General features: G+C 37.1%; 1 protein-coding gene across 1 annotated transcript in view; it reads right to left on the bottom strand.

The window, feature by feature from the left end:
- SORCS2 (sortilin related VPS10 domain containing receptor 2) overlaps nucleotides 1–13,867 on the bottom strand; it is a 536,229-nt gene that overhangs the window by 35,737 nt on the left and 486,625 nt on the right. Inside the window, exons 16-19 of the mRNA XM_059470167.1 lie at nucleotides 6,141–6,261; nucleotides 4,732–4,865; nucleotides 4,032–4,160; nucleotides 2,117–2,288 (exon numbers count right to left, since the gene is read on the bottom strand). Coding sequence (XP_059326150.1) covers nucleotides 2,117–2,288; nucleotides 4,032–4,160; nucleotides 4,732–4,865; nucleotides 6,141–6,261 — 556 coding nt within the window. The remainder of the gene's footprint in view (nucleotides 1–2,116; nucleotides 2,289–4,031; nucleotides 4,161–4,731; nucleotides 4,866–6,140; nucleotides 6,262–13,867) is intronic.

Genomic DNA, 13,867 nt, shown 5'->3' with positions numbered 1-13,867 from the left:
TGGACATTATTTAACATAATGGAGCAGGGCAGCCCCAGGTTCAAAAGTGCTGCTCATGTGATTGTAAGCAACTGAAGATTTAGCAATTTCCTACTCATCACACAAGCTTCTAGCCTTAGCAGTTATAAAGTAAAATTAATTGGCTTAGATGTTCTTCACAGCAGTTTCCAGCCACACCTTCTCACTGTCAACCATGTGGCTTTAAGACCCAAGCTGGGATCTTCACAGAGTTGTAGAGCATTACACTGAGCTACCAGCATGTTAAGAGTTAACATGCTCTAGCACAAAATTTGATGCATGCTTAATAAAGCAGAGTTTGGGAAATGGTTTAAAAGTCCAGTCAAATAATTCTATCATGTCAAATAGCTCATGGAATTTATAATTCATAATACTTCTCTTAAGTGTTCCTTTAAGTGACACTGTGCTCCTAAATTCAGGTGAGACAGAAACCAGCATTGAAAGACAGTAGAGGAAGATTCTCTTAACATTTTATTCTATTAACTTCCCTAGTGTAAAAATGAGGGTGCTTTCTTCAAAATATCAAGGTATTTTGATTTCCTGACCAGTAAAGACAGAGTATGGAGAGATAGCAAAACAGAGACAAAGGGAAAAGGCAGATAAATCTATAAGGAACTGGGACATCCACCTCCATAAAAAATAGAAGATTGTAATGACATTATTTTTTCATATATTCAGCCAACAAAATTTGGGGAAAATTATGACCATGATGGTGTATTTATTTTTTATTATTATTTCTAATGACAGTTGCAAACTGCCTAAATGTACCAGAAGTCTGCTTCCTTTCCTCTCTGATGTCTTGTATTCCTGCACCTAACAACATGCATTCACAGAAACTAACAAATTAATTTTGTTCACCAGAGAAAGTAATATGTTTTGGTCTGCTGTAGTAGAGCTGATTCTTAAACTCAGTAATTGTTACGAATTCTTATTTGATTTTGTCATACAGATTAAGTCCTAAGCAGTGCTCAGAACATTTGAGTTTAAATATTATTCTTAGCCATAGAGGGCACCAAACTGCTATATTTCTTCTAAGTCTGTCTTCCTCTTTGATGTATGGAGCGAAGACTTCACCAAAAGACACAGCAAGGGATTCTCTTCAAGATCCCTTATTTCTGGAGATTTTTGAATAATTTTAAATGTTTTTCATATTGCCACAGAGATTCATTAAAGCTTCAGTAGGAAGAAAGTCAAACTGCCAATCAAAATCATTAAGAGTCCAAATTGTAACCAAATGCTCTAGGCTTACAATAAACATTTCCAAACAAACTTTAAAAAGAGAAGGCAGCAGGACTTGCCACACAAACTGTTGGGGCACTGCATGCACTGGGACAGAGCCTGTGAAGCATTAAGCAGCCCAGTGTTCTGCACGTAACCTTCTTGATTCTATTACAGAAATAAATCCCAAGTGCTTGATTTCTACAGCACAGGTTTGCCAAAATGTGTGAACTTTCTTCAAGTTCTTGCAAACCAGTGGGGTTAGCCAGGATTACAATACTCTGGTAACCTGAGCAGAGCAGTTATAGCTTAATGCTAAAAAACAAGCAAGAGAAAACAAACTCATGGCAAACAATTCATCCAAGAGTTACTCGCTGCTGTTGGTCAGGGCCTTAGGGAATTGTCTCTCAATAAACAGAAAAAAACCTAGTATCTTGGGCAACACAACTAATATATAAAAATACTCTAATGCTGAGCTATTTGCTGATTTCTGTAAGGCTTTGCCTCATTCCTTTCTGAAAGGCTGATTCTCAAAAATATCTAAACCCAAGTATTAAATGTTCTCTCCATTTTTGTTCTTCTCTGATACAGCAGTTGAAATTTTCCGTTCAAGATGACTTTGGTAATCCAGTTACTCTGACTTTCCAAGAAACCACTGCTTTTTCTGATGAGGACAAATCCTACTCTGCGGGTGGAATTTGGAGGTTCACTGAGTTTACTGGCTTATCTTATTCACTTGAAATCACATTTCAATATTTAGAAAGCTATTAATCTTTGCCTCAAGCACAAATTAATCTTCATTCAGCAGCAAAACAGGTAGGAATGAAACTAACCCTAAAATCAGCAATTCAACTTCCACGTAGCCAATGTTCATTACTACCTGCTCTTGTTGGACAATGAAGGTGATGTCTTCCCCAGGCCTTACAGCCAGACTTTCTTCTCTGATGCTGATCTGAAGTCCCTTGGGAGCAATCAATGGACACATATGGTGTGCTAAGTCCTGCTGCAGGTCTACTCCACCTTCACACACATTAGAAACAACTTTCCTGTACCTGCAAAAACAGTAAACAGTGGGCACAGTGAATTGGAGGTAAACAAAAGAATGCCAGCAAAGACACCAAATGCATGTGTGATTGAGGCTACTGCCTTTTCCTTGGGTTCACAAACAGAGAAGACTGCAAATGATCCAAGCCAACTAACAACACAAGTACTCTCATTGAGGGTACTTTCATTGCCTTTACTGGGGAAACCTGCTGAAGAAGGGTGTGGAGCATGGGTGAGAATTTCACTTGCATGCATTAGAAGAGTCTGTGTTTTCCAACTTAGAAACATGCCTGACTAGCCCTCGGGCACCTAGACAGTCTGCTGTTCTCTCCGTCGTCCCCTTTTCTAGCATCCAAGTCTTCAATGCTCTACAGGTCTTGGTTCAAATCCCACAGATTGGGAAGAAATTAGACCAAACAGCTTCTACATTAACCCAGAACTAATTGCTTAACTGTTGCTTCCAAATCTCTTCATTTCTTAAAACACTTAAAGCATTTGTTTAATTCAACTGTACAAAAGAGTGAAAGGACTCACACTTTTAAAGTGCTAATAATGAAATGGTTGGATGTGTACAGTAATTATTTACAGATCACTTTCATACAGGTATGTCATTTTTAAACATCCTTTACAATCAGAGTTACATTTCCTTCTTTTGAATTCCCACTCTATATATCCCAGCTGTCATCCACAACCCAAAAGGCAGCATTTTCCTCTGTAAGGTAAATATACACAGAGACTGAGATTCTATTGCCAGATTGGACATTTCAGCATTTGGTTCTCATCTCCACAACTGACTGTGATGGTGTTATGATAAGCCAGAATAGATGCCAGCTGCAAGTTATTCTCAGCACAGACGTCAGACTACATTGTAGTGTATATTCTATGCAGTATTGTTTATAGTTACTAAAGCTTTTCTTTGATTCTGAGTGTCCCATATGGTCAGGAAAAGAAACTTTTCTCCACAGAACTCCTTACCCTTATGGAAGGGAGAAACCTGGAAATTCTGTGAGATGCTGTCAGTTCCTGAGATGGATCCAAACTGAAAATTACTCTGAACCCAAGAAATGAGCTAAAAGCCTCATGAACATTCCTATCAGAAGTGATAGGAATAGATACAAAATATTACAAAAAAAAAATAGAATTTTGAAAAGACAGCTCACTCTCTTCTCAAATGGATTAGTTTTTAAACTGCTGTGAGCACACAAAGCAATATTTCCCTTTCATCAGTCTGTAGGAAGTTTCTGTTCATGCTCTGTGTCAGAATCAGAACTTTTCCATTTCCCTGTTTTTACAGTTTGCCTAATTTACATTTCATAGAATCATAGATTGGTTCGGGTTGGAAGAGACCTTACAGATTATCTCTATGAATCCCCCTGTCATGGACAGGGACTAGATCATGGACTTCCACTAGATCAGGTTGCTCAAAGCCCCATCCAACCTGGTCTTCAACACATGCAGCGATGAGGAATCCCCAGTTTCTCTGGGCATCCTGTGCCAGTGTCTCACCACTCTCACAGCAAAGAATTTTTTCCTATTATCTAATCCAAACCTCTACTCCTTCAGTTTAAAGCCATTCCCCCTCGTCCTATCACTACGTGTCCTTGTGTAAAGTCCCTCTCCAGCTCCCTCATAGACTCCATTTAAGTATTTAAATGTGAATTTCTTTCAAACTACATTTGAGGCTGCTGCTTGAAATATTCTACCCCTCTCTGGAAGCCTCATCAAGCCCATGAAATGCAAATTCAGCTTACCCAGTGCTGCTGGTGTATGCCTGCCCCAACACACAGTCTTCAGGAGGTGCTTCTGGGTTAAACCAAAAGTCAGCAAAGCATTTGCTGGACTCCAGATTCAGAGGTGCAGAGCGCTCAAACCCGTAATCACTGAAAAACATCAACACCAAACATGTTACTACCCCCACTTCACTCTGCAATCCAGTTTGGGGTGAATGAAACTACATTTTTCAAAGTCAATATATTTTTTCAGTGTTATTCTACTAGATGAACATACAAGTTGATGAAGCCAATTCTGTTCTAATTTCAGTGGGAGTTGTGTACACTTGGGGGAAAAACTGATAGCAATTACTTTGTCAGTTCTGCAAAATTACCTCCCTTGATAAAAAAAGATTTTTTTAAGGTTTCCTTTGACACTCAGACGAACCATTCCATTTGTTTTTTTTTTTTTTTCTTTAAAATTAATTCAATGGTCATTTTTCAAGTCTTGATCAATACAGAAAAACATCAGTATCTGTTCAGTAAGGTGAAACAAATACTTAAACATAGCAACATTTTTAAACAAATGCAAATGTAAAAGAAAGCTGTTATTTAATAACAGGTTTTTCATTTGCTTATACATGGCTATGGGAACAGGGGCAAAAGGAGGAAAATAAACCCATCTCAAATTCTATGTAAATATTTATTAGAAATAAGTCAAAAGACTCAAAGACAGACTCACCATAAGAAATCAGTGTTCACACATTCACAGACTTTGGATGTGAGAGCTGATGTGAAACTTTTCCCTTTAATGCACCAAGATGAAATCTTCCTCTTCCGAAAGCTTCTCTGCTGGCCCATGATGCAACGATCACCCTGAATATCAAAGCACTGGACTTATTGCAACAGAACCTCCACAAACAAACCTTGTGCTGTCCTGAGAAAGGCTGCTCTTGCTGCCAAGACCATAAACTTTATCAACCCTCTGATATCAGATCTATAGGTAGAGAAAAGCCCTCATATTCACTGCTGTCCACCAACATGTCATTACATAGTTGTAACAGAAGCTATATTTCCAGGACACAAATCTGAAGATGCACATGAAAATGCAAGTGCAATTTATGTTTCATGAGTGCCCAACCTGTGTGCAAAGCTCATAATGGCCATTTAAAAATTTCATCTGGCTGAAGATTGCTGAATTTCTCTAAATCATCATATCTCATGTTGGCTGTCAATTTGAAGCACCAACCATGAGGACACGGAATGAACTCTCTCCATACACACTCCACTGGTAAATGGGCATCTAGAAGTACTCTGTCAAAGTCATTTTAGCAGTTTCTAATTTCTGAAAGATATTTCAATGCCAATAACCCAAGATACTGTTACTCTTTAGGTTCAGATCTGTGTAACATTCTTTGTAGACACACAGCAGTCCCAAACAGGAGGTGTAAAATTAGGCATGAGTATTAGAAAAAGAGAGCTGGAGGAAAACTGAGTAGTATGAAAAAAATAAACCAACCCCGGTAGAAGAAGTAAAACATAAAAATCAGAATGAGTATGAATAAATATGATGTGTTCCATTTAATAAAAAATCCCACCACATATTGGTCTCTTTAATCAGTACTTTGTACAGAGAATTTAGCTTCTGAAAAGTGGATTTGGCCAGAGCATCATGATTAGCACAGCCTTAATGCACTATGCAGAAAGGGTATTGCCCAAAACAACTGGACTCCATTACACAATTGGTCCACTGAGATCCTAAATTACTTCTGGAATGGACTTCATTTATGGCAATTTATATATGAGTATGGTATGTGGTCAGGAAGTTGGCAGAACATGACTGCATGTTGAAATTGTTTCAATCAATATTACACACTTCACTTTATGGGACATGCTTCCCAACCCAGCAGGACCACCTATTATTATGGCAGCCCCCCAGCTATAGTTCTGCCTTTTTTGGGACACAGATCACAGTACCAAAGGGAACACAAAATCCTCTCTGATGTTAAACTCCAGCGAAATCAGCATAAGGAGACTAAGCTGTGGGTGTGGCATCCGAATTCAATTTGGAAACATTTTCTTAGCACACAACTCCATATGAATCTGAAAGCTGTGGAAAAATGTTGTCGATTAACATAAAACCATGAATACCTGCAGATTTGTGAGCTCCCAAGACTCATAGTCTTCATCAGTGCACTCCCTGGGGAAGGACGGTCTGAAGTCCACCTTCACCAGTTCCCAGTCTGAACGGTAGCTGATATGTCCAAAGACTCTGAACAAAAGACCAAAAGGAAACTCTTACTGCAAAGAAATACCATAAAGCTGAGATTCAAAATTTCAGTCTTATCTTTTCCTATCCACAGTCTTAGTTCTCTGCTAAAAGGTCCCAGGTTAATTTTTCTTCCACTTTTTTTCCTCTTCTATGTACAATGAGTCTAGTTAGGAAACATTTGTCAATTGTATGAAACTTTACAATGAAGAGATATTACTCATATGTTAAAGGTTTTTTTCCCTAGCAAACTGTCCAGAAATTAAATAGGGAATAATATTTTCTAATTTGGAATAAAAAATTTTGTCTATTATCTTGCTATGTGAAACAGACAGATCTCTCAAATTTTGACAGGAAGCTCAGATCAGGGAGCAGAATCCCAGATCACCAGAGTCAGTTCCCAGCTCTGTTGCTCATTCCTTATGATTTGCAATTTCTTCAGTTGTTTTTCTTGTGGGATTTTGTGTTAATTTCTACAGTCTTCAGATGGCAATGTGCTAGTGTTAAACTCACAGCATTATCATGATATTTGATTAATTTCTAAGGAATACACTACATCTTCACAGTGTGCTGGAGAATTCAGAGTCTCTTCATTTCAGATAGCTCAATGTATAACAAAAACCAGCCACAAATGGTATAATTGGGGGGGGGGGGGGGGGAGAAAAAAAAAGGAAATCTCATTGCTTTAAAAAACAAGCTGCACTTTCAAAGCAGACAACATTTTTAAGTCAGGATCTTTATTTCCAAAACAAAATGGGTACATATGACATCCAGCAACAAATCAGAAAGGATAAAGACTTTTTTTGGGCAAAAGTAAAATGTATTTGTGGTTTGTATCAGCTTATATGACTTACTTGCCAAAGAATTTAAGGTTAATTCTGAAGCCAACAATTTCTGTGCTGTTCATACTGCACAGAGTTCATATTCCAAGCTTTAGTATCATTGTCCAAAGTAATTAATTCCTTTTGCTTTGCCCTCAGTTTAGTCCAAATCCAGGCACAGCAGGAACAGTACAGTTTTACTAAAATCATTCTGCAGTGCCCAGTAATTTCTCTTGTCCTGAATTCCAGGTTCAGATTGGAACTGGAGTGGACCAGAAGTGATTGATTTTCTACAGCACAGAGGCAATACACAAAGCATGCTCCCTGGTAAATGGCTTACAACTCTGAAATCTACCAAAAAGGCTGAAAAACAGTTCACAGAGACTAAAGATGTGCAGTGATTTCCCCCTTTCCTTTCTGATACCTTTGCTTCTCCTCCATAGCAGAGAGCCGTAGATATCAATGGGTTACTGCTCACACTGCTCCCATTATAATGACTGGACAACCCATGCTCACAGGAAACCACACCACAAGCAGTGCAGTTAATTAAACACAAACATAAGCATTTAGTTTGTATTTCTTACTCTTTTCTTTTAAGGCTCTGAGATTAAAGGACTTGGATCATCTAATTCCTTTCCTTCTAAACGTACTTATGGCTCAGAAGTAGAAGCAGTGCACACAAACTAAGAAATGTGGCTCAGTCCACTGGCTGTATGTGCACATAGGTGTGTGGTCCCATTTCTCTCATTGAGACTAAGGGTTTGGTTCTTTTTTCTGGTTCAGCTGGATCCTAAGAGCTGCTGTCACCATATAATCTTATTCACTGGTAGTTACATACTCAATAAAGTGTCTACTTAGGTGGTCTCTTGCTTTTTCCACAATGCTTGTTTCAATATGACTGGGTTTGCTGACAGACATGAAGTGTCTTTTGTATGCAAAATGTCCTGTACCTTTTTTCTAAAATCTTTGTTTCTCCATACAAGGTACTAACAGAAGGCAGACTTCACTATGTGCTTATGCAACTACCTACCTCAGTGATTGCTGCTCCAGGCGTCACAAAACTTCACAAATTTACTACATTTCTTTTATTAACTCATTCATAAAAATATACATGCAAGTGCAAGTAGCCAAGACCTGTTAAAGCTTCACTCCTGCCTCAAGAAAAGTATTTTCCACAGAACAAATGAAATTTCCTCCACTCATGTTAGCTATCTCAGGCAGATTAGTCAAGGAAAGGGGTAGAAAGGAGATGGTGTTTTGAGTTCAAGGCAGAACAGAATAATGACATTCTCCTGAAACATAATCTCTGAACTATTATTAATCATCTTTGAAATCTCAAGAGGATGATTCCAAATAACTATGGCAAGGGAAAGATGTTGCTTATATATACAAATATGCACACACAACCACACATACACAGCTATGTGTGTACATAGAACCAGAGATATAAAAGATCAAAACAGAGCTCAGAGAGTTAGAGATTAATTTTGATATCCACAGAGATACCAAAAAATTATTGAGCTATCCACTTCTAAGCACCTTGGAGATAATTAAAATGATAACAAACAGCTACCACGGATTTATCAAAACCAAATCATGTCAAACTAATGTAATTTTCTCCTTTTACAGGGTAAGTGGCTTAGTGGATAAAGGAAAGAAAAAAAAATGTAGCATATTTTGACCTTTGTTAAAACTGTTACACATTTCTACCTGACATTGTCTCAATGTAAAAAAGAAAACAGTGCAGATAAAATCACTGTGAAGAGGAATGGAAATATATATTGAATCAGAAGAATTCATTTTCAAAAGTTAGTTTTCAAATAAAGAATATTTTGAGATATGTATCACAAAGATATGATGGGTCCACAGTCAATATTTTCATTAAAAATTGTGATCAAATAAGAAAGACAAAAAATTTTGTCGGTAACACACAAGGAAGGGAGTGGACATGATGGAAGAAATGTTCAGAAATCAATATGATGACATACTCCAAAACCAAGCAAAAAGTACTCCTTGGGAAAAAAGAAACCCAAACCCATATCAAAGGTGGAAACAAAATGGAAAATAACTTTCAAATATCAAATAAAACACTTGGGTAATTCTGTGGAATTAAAACAAGAATGAAATGTTGCAAAATAAGGAAGACTAATTCTAGCTAGTATTCAGAACTCAAAAACAGAAGACATGGAGGTAATTATTTTGATAAAATTGGCACTGGTAAAGCCTCTGGAAAAATAATATGTGGAATTTTGGGTTTTATATGCATATTTACAGACCCACTAAAAATGAATTTGAAAAGGGGCAAAATGACTCATAAGCTGCTTAGAAAATGTAACCAATGAAGAATGATTGAAAGAATTGGGTTTTTCACTGGAATAGATAAAGCTGTACAACAAAATGTTTGCAGAGTCTTGTTATAAAGAGCTGTCTTCAAAGAGACCTAGAGGAAGGGCAAGAAAGACCAAGGACAAGGATCAATTTAAAAGATACTGCCACATTATTCTCTAATTCCTTCTCCTCAGTACTGGTGAGTTTACATGTGAAGTGCTGGGTCCAGTTCTGGGCTCCCCAGTACAAGAGAGAGATGGAATGACTGGAGGGAGTCCAGCAAAAGGCTGTGACTGAAGATGACGTTCTCACAGAGCACAGTACCGACACCAGTGTTCCCAACACTCCCTGGCTGAAATAAAATCCTAAAGATTTAAGAAAGTATCCCAATACAGTCACAAACTCCATTAAAAATGCAGACACACAGCTTTGTAACTCCTAGAGAAAATTTTTCAAGGAATGAAGCATTTTACACACATCCATTTTAGCAAACTGTTTGAAAAAAAAAGTCTTAATGATTATTAATGCTGTTGCTGCAGTAGCATGTGTTGCAGACACCTCACATGAGCACATTTAAATCTGCTGCTAAAGATAACTAGAATAAAAAAGAAGTATTTTTCAAAGTAACTAAGGCAGGTATTAAGTAGGATTCAATGGATTAGACAAAAATATGAGCTACAATAAAGCAATACATAACAGCAATCACAATATAATTGCTCAGGTGCAAAATATATGATATTTATGATTAATAAAATAATATTAATGAAAAAACTGAAATGGTGCAGCAAGTGTAACTGATGACTAGAAGATGATATATATCAAGATGATAGCAATTCATAAGCTACTAAAACCTTCCTCTTGATTAACTATATTTCATTAGAAAGCCATCAAATCAATTCTGTTGAAACTATAAAAGATGATGCTGTGATAAATAATTTTTGGAAGAAATTCCAATTACCTTGGAAATTAATTTACTTTTATTTGCAAGGATTTAGGATCCATAATTTTAACTTCAGTGTTTCAGTTGCTGTAACAACTTTGTACATTTGTTCCTAGTTCATTTATGAGCACATAATTTTTTAATTTGATTGCATCATTTGAGGGATAAGACAGTTTAATGCAGTTTTTAAGCTAACTCATTTAAACTATGCTGGAGGATTGCTAGTTATTTCTGTTCCTGATAAAGCTCATAATCAGGCAGAGTTAATTTAACAGAAATTATATGCAATGATAATATTTTCCAGTAAATTCTGTTCAATAGACAAGACCTATTCAATAGAGATTCCTTGCTCAGGTGAGCAGTAGTAGCTGTGTCATCTCCTGTTCCTGTGTTTTGCTTTACTCATGAATACCTGAGAACACTCAAAGACCTCAGCGTGGTGGGAGTGATCCTGCAGGATTTTCCCACCAAGGCCACAAAGGTCACGTGGGGAATTTATTCAGATGTTTAACGTAGCAAATAAAACTGTGCAACTATTGCAGTTGTGCTGAGGACTACAGAGAACAATTGTGTGATGCACAGTCCCTTTGTTTGAAATCAGAAGCCTCTTTCATTCTAGACTCACTGCCTTAATCTCCAAGTGCTGCACTGGCTTTTGCTCTCCTCTGTATGAGTGTGCCATCAGCTGTGATGTTCAGAACAGGACACTGCACAGCGTCTGCACGGTGATGAGCTGCCCTGTTGGCATACTCTGCTAATTTCATTTGCCACTTGGGGGTGGCCTCCAGTTTTTTTGAAAGAGACTTCAAAAGTATAGAGCTACAGATAGTAAAGCCTAGGATTTGAATCAGGGTTAGTTGAGGGCCCCACATACAGGTGAGATGAGCATCTCAAGGGCTCTCTCTTGGATAATATGTCTAAATTCCTCTGGAGAGCACCTAAGAAAAGCTGTCCAAGCATGTACCCAAAATTCTTTACAGAGCTAAACCTCAGTAGCTAACAGTCAGTATATCATCATGGCGGGAAAGGAAATCACACTATGAGAGATGCTAGTTAATTGTTTTAAAAATTCTTTCTATCTCCTTTTAAATGGAAGCAGTCACAGAATTGTCAAAATGTCAGTCACAGAAGGTCAAAAAATTATATTAATGTCTTTTTCCGAATAGGAGGTCTCCTTTCCAGCAGTATTCCTCTCATATGACAAGGAAATAGAATGGTTTTGTATATTTTTTAACTCTCATGTTTTGTATATTTTTTAACTCTCAGACCTCTCTGCTAATTTTTATAAGACTATTGCAATTTCAGATTAAATATTCAATCTACCTTACAGTTCACTAGATATCAAAGACCATTTACATTAAAAAATTAGCATCTTTCTCAGTTATCTTCTACATAAAAGAATTAGTTAGAAGTCTTGTCAATTTATGGTGACTTCAAAGAGCTGAGTCCTTTGCTTCACATAGACCTTTACAGTGAATGATGAAAATATCCTTGAAAAAGCAAATCAATGTGACAATCTTCTTTTTGTTCTGCCTGTTGTGGTTCATATTATTACAGTGTCTTTGAACATAAAGCAAGACCTGCCAAAATCTGTGTAGAAATTACCTAGCTGAGGAGTAAAGTGATGAGATGGTGGCAGGGAAGGATGTTCTTCAGTATAGCCACTGACAACAGGTAGTGTTCTTCTTAACTCACAGGAATAATATTATTATTGAAAGAGTTTCCAAGGGGATTTGGGTAGGCAGAGATAGCCATGAATATGTCCTACAGTTACATTTAAAGCCTATTATTTTCAAAGGAGAAAATGACAAGTGAATCTTTATTAGATGAGCTTTCCTTCCAACAGTTGTCTTTGCTTCCATTACACCATAGTAAAATCAACAAAAACCTAAACAAGTCAGAGGGTTCCTTCTGGTAAAATGGATGCAAGTAACGTGAGATTCAAGCTGCAGTCTGTTACACATCAAGATTATAATTCAGCATATTTTTCTAATTCTCCAGAAGAACATAACAGAGGTCACATTTCAGTGGCCTTCCTAAATTGCAGCTACAGAAATGATGAATGCTTCCATGTGCAAAAGTGGACACCTGCCTACATAAAGCAACTGCACATAAAAAGTGCTTGTGTATACAGGAGATCATGTGCAAATATGCTGAGACATCTATGATTTAAATGCCTTAAACTACAAACACATGCATATACTTAATACACTAAAGAGAAGAGTAGGGTTTCTGGGTTCTGGGTTGGGCTGGTTTTTTTGAGTTTTGGTTGGGGTTGTTTTTTTTTTTTTTGGCTGCCAAAGTGAAAAATGAAGGGAGGAAACAATTTAGTTGAAATTGAACCAAAATATGTTTTTTCATTGTTTCCTGTTCCCATAAGCTAATAATTGCCATTCATTCTTTAATGCCAAAACATCTTGGTTTTAGCTCTTTTGGGGAAAAAAGAATGGAAATGAATGCTTAGGTTCTGAGTAGTGCTGGGGAAAAGCAGAATCAGGGTGTTGCCACTTCAGCCAGGATTTCAGTGGCTCCATGATATTTGTGAATTACATCCAACATTTTTTCCCATCTATTTGATAAATTCCTGTCCAAGAACAACCTTTTAACACGTATGCTGTTTGGAAAACATTGCAGATTTAGTGCCTAGCCTAATGTCTTATGCAGAAGTAAATACAAGGCGGACAGTGAACAAAATTGTTTAAAGAGAAACATATGACACTGTAGAGGATAGATTTTACATAATTCAACTCTCTGTTTTCATCTTACTTAGAGATCAAATTAATCTGGGAGACTTGCAAAATTTTAGGATTCTTTAGCTAATACTCTTCCTACTCATATATTTAAAAAATCTCTCACAATTAGAAATTCTTTATTCAGACTTCACCTAGCAGAGCTGGAGTTAATACACTACAGTCATCTAAATTGTGGTTTCTTCATTTTGAGAGCAAAATATAGTTTGAGGCCCCAACCAAAAGCAAATAAAGTGTTAAAAAAAATTAGTTGTTGTCTAAGTTTGCAATGGTAATTTATTTGAAATAGAAACCAAAAGGGAAGCATAGTTAGAGGATCAAAGCTTCGGACACTCTCTCTGTGAAAAGGGCTTAAAATTACTCAAAACCTATTCTGAATGAAAAATTCTCATCACCTTTTTCTGTCCTCTCCTCCAGAAAATAGGGACAAGGTAATAACACATTCTTACAGAACATGAATTCCTAACTTTTCAGTTCCTCTTACTCACATATATTAACAGATCTGTCCTAAAAATATACTAAATATGGGTTTTAAAGTGACACTGAAAGCACCCTGTTCCTGTGCTTCTGTCTACAATATGAAACTGTAAGGAAAGAAATTTAAAGAACAAACTTTACCCACTAAATTTCTTTTGAGTGAGAGTGAGAGACTGGGGCAGTACCAGGTCTTGACTCCAAAGTCACAACTTGGTGGTGACACTGCAATGCTGTGACTTGCTCTGCTAACATCTGTGTCCACAGAGGGGACAGCAAAAGCATTAGGCTCGCTG

This window comes from Ammospiza nelsoni, chromosome 4 (genome assembly GCF_027579445.1).
Source record: "Ammospiza nelsoni isolate bAmmNel1 chromosome 4, bAmmNel1.pri, whole genome shotgun sequence".
In the NCBI taxonomy this organism is placed as follows: Eukaryota; Metazoa; Chordata; class Aves; order Passeriformes; family Passerellidae; genus Ammospiza; species Ammospiza nelsoni.
The sequence above is the reverse complement of the archived record's forward strand: the minus strand, read 5'-3'. Positions and strand labels throughout refer to the sequence as shown.